The sequence below is a fragment of the Gallus gallus genome, chromosome 1 (assembly GCF_016699485.2).
Source record: "Gallus gallus isolate bGalGal1 chromosome 1, bGalGal1.mat.broiler.GRCg7b, whole genome shotgun sequence".
Classification (NCBI taxonomy): Eukaryota; Metazoa; Chordata; class Aves; order Galliformes; family Phasianidae; genus Gallus; species Gallus gallus.
Window position 1 is genome coordinate 133,268,532 of NC_052532.1, and position 7,205 is coordinate 133,275,736.

General features: G+C 45.2%; 1 protein-coding gene across 1 annotated transcript; it reads left to right on the forward strand.

The window, feature by feature from the left end:
- Window positions 1-398: 398 nt before the first annotated feature.
- On the forward strand, window positions 399-5,944 carry PDCL3 (phosducin like 3). The gene is made up of 6 exons (NM_001030812.2): window positions 399-496; window positions 1,349-1,478; window positions 2,572-2,662; window positions 2,994-3,137; window positions 3,574-3,782; window positions 5,514-5,944. Exons 1-6 carry the CDS (start codon window positions 491-493, stop codon window positions 5,654-5,656), a joined length of 723 nt encoding a protein of 240 aa, NP_001025983.1. The 5' UTR covers window positions 399-490; the 3' UTR covers window positions 5,657-5,944.
- Window positions 5,945-7,205: the final 1,261 nt, after the last annotated feature.

Genomic DNA, 7,205 nt, shown 5'->3' on the forward strand with positions numbered 1-7,205 from the left:
GGCATGAGACTAAAGCTCCAGAGGGGTTAGGGAGCCCACACCCAGCCCATTCCTCCGTGGTTGCTCAGTGATGCTTTAAGACAGGCTCAAAACCAATGTACAAGTGACTATCTAGGCACCACCTGAGGGTGCTTGAGCCCTGGCACGGGCTCCCCAGGGAGCTGGATTTCAATCCTTTCCCTCTAATTTGGAAAGCACTGCCTGCATTTTCACACAGCTTGCTTCCAAGATGCAGACGAGAAGCACTCAGAGACCCACGGTCTGTAGCCGTAAGTCACAAGCTCAGCGTCACCCGCGAAGCTGAAAGCACCGCGCCTCCAATCGGGAAGAGGCCGCACTGAAGCAGGCCCGGCCTTATTAGGCGCTCCGGGAAGCGGCAGTGGCGACACCGGCCCCGCCCCGTCCGGCAGCGCCGCCTCTCTGCGCCGCGCACGCCGGGACCGGCCCTGCCCAGCGCCGCTGCTTTCCGGGCCGCCGTCCCGCAGGCAAGATGCAGGTGAGAGCTGGGGGTCGCGGCAGTCCGGCTCTGCCCCAGCGCGTGGTGTGGAGAAGCCCGGCGGAGCGGCGTGCAGAGCCGCAAGGGCCGACGGCCTCGGCCCCCGGGCCTTCCCGATGCTCCTCCCCGAGCGGGGCTGCGGCCGTGCGTGGCGTTGTGGGGCGCCGGGTTGGGCTCTTCTCTCTTCAAGGACGGTGTGCGTTTTGCTGTTGTAGTAGGTGGGTGGGTGGCTTAAGCGCTTCTGCATCTTGATAGATGACGGGAGTGCTGAAAAGCCCTTCGTCCACGAGTAGTGTGCCTTGAGATAGAGAGAAGTTGTGGTATCACGGAATCGTAAGGTTGGAAGATCAGCCCCCTTGCAAAGCAGGCTCCCTACAGCAGGCTGCCGAAACAAAACCAACTCGGTGTGTAACTTAAAAGCATTTCCACTGAGTTTCTCAGCAACGCAGGGGTGCGCATTGGGCTTCTTTATTAGGATTATTGGAACTACTTCATTGCAAAGGCTTTTAAAATTCAGAAGCAACCTCGGTACAGGCCCAGATGTGTTCCCTCACAGTGGCCTTACCTGGCAGGGACTGCGCGCACTTCCCTCCAAGCACTGGCTTAGTGGTGATCACAGCACTTCCAGATCTTGTACCCTGCCAAGATGTGCTCTGAGTGGGATGGGGTAGAATCGAGGTACTTTTCATGGGGCTACAAGGAAGCCTTGGTGTCGGGAGGATGCACGCTGTGACTTTCTGATGCTGTCCAGATGGTCACACCTGATCACTGTGCTGTGTCTCTTGAAAATCCTGCTTGAATGTAGCAAAGCTCTCTTCAAATACCAGTCGTCCGTTTCTTGTTTTACTGTAGGACCCAGAGAAAGACACCGAGTGGAATGACATCCTGCGCAAGAAAGGTATCCTTCCTCCAAAGGAAAACAGAGAAGAGCAGGAGCGCGCCAAGGAAGAGGAGCAGTTTGAAATCCTTCAGAAGTCTCTTGGTGAGTGCACATGCCTGTGAAGCAATGTGTCCGCTTCTAAACCTGTAAGGGATGCCAAAGCTAATTCTTGTGCAGGGCGATGCATCTGTTAACAGTATCAGACAAATATGTTCCAGGATATATGGCCTCTTCCAGAGCAGGAAGACTCTTCTTGATGACAACTCCAGGATTTTGAAACATTTACATGTATACAATTGAAATAAGAACCGTCTCTGTGGAGTCATATGTCATATGAATGTACAAATGAAACATCTCATAAACATGATCATTGTATGCATCCTCCATTATTCGGCCCTCCCTGCTGTATTGTATGTTTGTGCTGCAGTCACAGAGCTTGAAAGCTAGCTGTGGTACTTATGTACCAGTGTTGCCAGCCTTTGGCTTAGAATCATCGTTGTCTTTACATCTGTATGTAGACAGAGCTCTGGAGCTCTTGGAGCAGGTCCAGAGGAGAGCCACTAGGATGATCAGAGGGTTGGAGCACCTCTCCTATGAGGAAAGGTTGAGGGAACTGGGCTTGTTTAGTTTGGAGAAGAGAAGGCTCTGGGGAGACCTCTTTGTGGCCTTCCAGTATTTGAAGGGAGCATATAAACAGGAAGGGGAGCAGCTGTTTGCAAGGGTGGATAGTGATAAGACAAGGGGGAATGGGTTTTAAACTGAGACAGGGGAGGTTTAGGTTGGATATTAAGAAGAAGTTTTTCACCCAGAGGGTGGTGACGCACTGGAACAGGTTGCCCAAGGAGGCTGTGGATGCCCCATCCCTGGAGGCATTCAAGGCCAGGCTGGATGTGGCTCTGGGCAGCCTGGTCTGGTGGTTGGCGACTCTGCACATAGCAGGGGGGTTGAAACTCAATGATCATTGTGTTCCTTTTCAACCCAGGCTATTCTATGATTCTATATGTATAGAGTTCATAATATTTTCTAGAAAAAAAAAAAAAACAAAACAATGTAATGTTGGAGGGGAAAAAACATATTTCCCATACATAAATACATAAAACATATTTCCCATGCCTTAATTCTGTTAGACTGAAAGGCTGGTGAGTTTTGTTCCCAGAATGAGATATTTGCTGATTTGATATTGCTGCTTTTCTAGTGAAAACGTATGAGGACATGACTCTGGAGGAGCTAGAAGAAAACGAGGATGAATTTAATGAGGAAGATGAGAAAGCTATCGAAATGTACAGGTTAGAGCATCGTGTGGAACTTGGCTTTAAAGAAATCTTTTTTTTTTTTTTATTTCCTTGTGTATGTCTTGTGATTTCTACCATCCAGCTTGGTAGCGTAGCATCTGCAGAAGAAATATCAAACTCCTTTCATGGAGCACAATTGTACTTACTGCATGTTGATAGCTTGAATATGTGGTGCAAATATAACAACATCTGTAGCCTACTTCAACTTGCTTTTATCGCTTCGGGGTTTCAACGTGTTTGTAACCTGCCTCTAAAGTCTAGGTTTCAGCCAAGTACTTTAAATGTATCTATTTTTAAGATCTCTTTCCCATTCTTTGTTGTTCAGACAGCAAAGATTAGCAGAAATGAAAGCAGCACAAATGAAGAATAAATTTGGAGAAGTTCTGGAGATTTCGGGAAAGGATTACGTTCAGGAGGTTACGAAGGCTGGGAAAGGTATATGGGTAGTCCTGCACCTCTACAAACAGGGGTAAGATCTTACTTATTTAACCTCTAAACCTTTCTTGGCTCCTGACAAATGTATAGTTAATGCAGGAATTGAGGAACTGGATCTGGAGTTAAAGGAGTTATTAGTAATTTGCTTTCTGTTGGCGTCAAGACAGCTGAGCTTTGCTGTTGAAAGGATGTTACTGTGAAGTGATGCTGCCAGGGTCTTGATTAAAAATGAGCAACAAAAAGAAGCAATAACAAACAAAACAAAGAAAAGAAAAAACCACACCAACTTCCATTGGTACTAACTTCGTTTGAATGCTGGAGTACTGGACAACAAAAGTAGTCAGAAGTTGCTTCTGCTACATTTGTCTTCCCACTAAACTCTTATTTCTGGCCTTTTTTTCTGGCGAAGATTGCTATCAAATGAGTCTTTTTTAGTTTTACTTACATGTGTCTCTTTCTGTTCTTGACAGAATTCCACTCTGTGCCTTAATAAACCAACATTTAAGTGGACTTGCAAAAAAGTTCAGAGATGTGAAATTCATCAAAGCTATCTCTACCACCTGCATACCCAACTATCCCGATAAGAATCTGCCTACGATATTTGTCTACCTTGACGGAGACATCAGAGCTCAGTTCATTGGGCCTTTGGTGTTCGGTGGCATGAACTTGACGAGGGATGGTGAGTGTCTGCATCCAACTGCTGTGAACATCTTTGCAGGAAACTAAAGAAGTGATGTGAGAATAAGGAGAATGGAGATCACTAAGAGCCACGTGATGAGTTGTTTTTGTTGTTACCTTCCCCCCCCCCCCCACTGTTTGGCTCAACAACACACGATTGAAGCGATATTGTAAAAGCAGCAAGTATAGGCCAGTGTAAAGGCATTGACAAAGCTGAGGTTTGCAGAAGGTTGGCAGGGAGCAGTATCATAAAGCAGTGCTTGGAGACAGGTGTGCAATGGAAAGGCTCTACCTGTTGGAAAGTAAGTGGAAGTGATGGAATTCCTGGACTTCGCTAGAGGTAAAAGGATACTTGTTGGCTTTCTGGGTAGGTGTATTAGTACATATACTTCCAAGCTTTTGCAAAGGCATCTTGATCTGAAATGAGCCATAGATAAGGAGTGTTTCAAGTCCCTGCTGAATGGTAGCCATTGTCTATATTGCAGTAGGATGCAAAGAGGATTTTGTAGTGTGCTTTATTTTGTTTTTTAATAAAATCCTAAAATTTATGGGTTACATTGAGTGTATACTATAGAAGATGCTCTGTTTGACATGTCAGCAGGAGAAAAGCTCACCATTGAGACTGCTAATTTGAGAATAACTAACTGTATATAGAGCTTGTCTAATTATACATTGAAAGGAACAGTGGTAGCAGAACATAGTTATCTTTCTCCCATTTTTAGCACGTAAATTATTGATTTTGAGGGATCCGGAGGTAGCTGAGCTAGCTTAATTCAGTCATTGCAAAAAGCTGGGCCCTGAAATTCTGCACTTTTCCTTTTTCCTTCCCTCTCTAATTCTATGTGACTTCCATTGGAGATTGAATAAAGTGTGAGCTTGCGTTCATTAGTCTGTAAAGTCTGAAGAAAATTAGATTTAATGATGGATTTTCCAGCAGGACTGGGAGAAAGGTTTCAACTGAGTGTGTTGTATTGACTTCCCTCTACTTCTGGGAAGCAATCCAATTTGGATCTATTTAGTAATAGGCACACTACTGATGGTGGAGTTTTTTTTTACAGTCTTGCAAATGAACTAATAATCAGTGCAAGGAGTAGTCAGAAAGGGGTGCATTGCACTTACGTAAGTATTTTTCAGAGATATGCTTTGCAGTTCAGGTATGTTGATGGAATAGCCTGAGTGGCTAAAGAAATAAAGCTACCTTAAGTGGATAGAAGGAGGTAGTGTTCTTTCAACAGGGAAGTTGCTGTATCTAAAGCTGCTGCTCTGTGTCCATTGGCTCTGACATTCCCTGTTGTAAAGGGAGCCAGGAGGCACAAGGAATGACATTGGTTCTCTGCAGAGCAGTGCTCTGAGCCTGCACTTTGGTGGCTCTGTGCCCTGGGCTGAGATCTGAGTCAACACTCCTAATGTTGAAGGGAGGACTTGGCTGGAATGGGGTGTGGGACAGGGCGGGAGAACTGAGATGGGATGGCAGGGGAGGGATAGAGTATGGTCCTGGTTTTGATGATGTTCGTAGTAGGGTGGTAAGAGAAGTCAGCTGGGGAGACAAGTTGAGAAGAATTGAGGAGAATTGTCAAGATCTGAGGTTATTCTTCCTTTTGAGAGTAAATCAGAAAGGTGAAGAGGTGTGCGTTGAGGTAAATAAACCAGCATATGTCAAAAGGAGTCAGAGATGGAAAACAGCCTAGTTTGCTTCCCCATATTCATGGCACTCTTACTTTGCTCTGTGCAGAACTGGAGTGGAAGATCTCAGAGTCTGGTGCCATCAAGACAGACCTTGAGGAGAACCCCAGGAAACAGATCCAGGACCAGCTCATGTCCTCCATAAGGGCATGTGTCCCAACCAGGGGAGAGAGTGACTCAGAGGATGACTAACTCCTGCAGCAGCGCCAGGATTGATATAGTACACTTGCAGCCAGTGTTCCTGCCTAAAGGACTGGAGGTGCTCATCAAGATCTTCCTGAGCCCCAGAAGGGGAGCATTTCAAGACAGCCATTAATGTAGAAATCCTAAGTTGGTGGTTTTTTGATTTTGGTGGTGTGTTTTTTTTTCCTGAAACAAATTACTGCAGCTTCACTTGAGATCATGAAAGACTTTTTATATTACAAAACCTGAGTAAATCTTACTCCAAGTTTTAAAATACAGGTATTGGTAGATACAAAAGTCTCTTGTGATTATTTTCTTAACAAACTACTGACGCTTTTTTTTTTTCAATGTAAAATATGAAGTGGCCTGAAGTGTAGTAGTTTGATTATGTTAGTATAAATACTTGGTCTTTAAACATGGTGAGTTACAGCATGGCACTGAATGTGGCCCTCTGTTAGCCTGCCCTGTGTGGATGCTGGATGGAGAGTGTGGACTGTGTGAAGAGCTCAGGGAGGTGACATGGGTGCTGCTGAAAGCCATGCGTGGGCCCTTTGCAGAGGGGTGCTGGCAGAAGGGCTGATGCAAGTCTGAGAGTTGGGGACCCCAGCATCTTCAGAGGTGCATTGGTGATAGTATTTTCTGGGACCTGCAAGTCCAGAACTCCCTTTCATGTACATCAGTTTGCTTAGCAGCAGTATTTTGCCTTTTGCGGCACGGTCATCTTCAAATCAGGAAAGAAGATTCAAGATAGTGGCATTCCAGTGTGAAATGACTGACTTCCACAGAATGAGAACTTTGATGCTTTACTACAGTAATGCCACTGCCATATGGGAGGGAAAACAGTGTTTGAAGAGCTTATATCTTCCTATATTACAGCAAAAATAAAATACTCTTCTAGTAATAACTGAAGTCTTAGTTCAGCTCAGTCTCTTCCTTTCCTGAATTATAGCTCTCCTAACACCGAGCTGTGTGCTTATTTTGGTATGGAACAGTAGACACTGATGAAATCTTTCTCTGAGATCTGCACGGGGATTTGAGTGTCACTTAAGTCTTTTTGACTTCTGTGTCTTTGGTAAAACATCTGACACAACACTGTAGAAGTGAGCAAAATGCAGCAGGATACAAGATGATAAATATTGGTTATTACACCTTATATGTCTTGGCATACTTCTTGACACTGGGCTATCCAAAATGCTGTCAGACCTGAGCCTTTTTGGTGCTTGCCTATATCTTCTTGCAATCTAGGAAAAGGACAACTCTTTCTCCACAGGAAAGCCAAGAAATGACTTATGTAGAAGTCATTTACATTAAACAGATTCTAGCACAAGTCTGCATGGCTTTTCTTTGCTTGTCCTTATTTAAGTGTGCATTGTTTCACACCTCGGAATGACCTCTGAGCATATCAGCTGGGTTTCTTTAGGAGGATGCTAACCGAGAGGAGCAACCACCAAGGGGCATTTGATCCAAGAAGTAAGGCAAGAGCTGGTCTGAAATAAGACCCTCTGTGAGACGGTTTGGAATGAATATCATACCCTCAGCCTTCCTCTCTCCACATTTG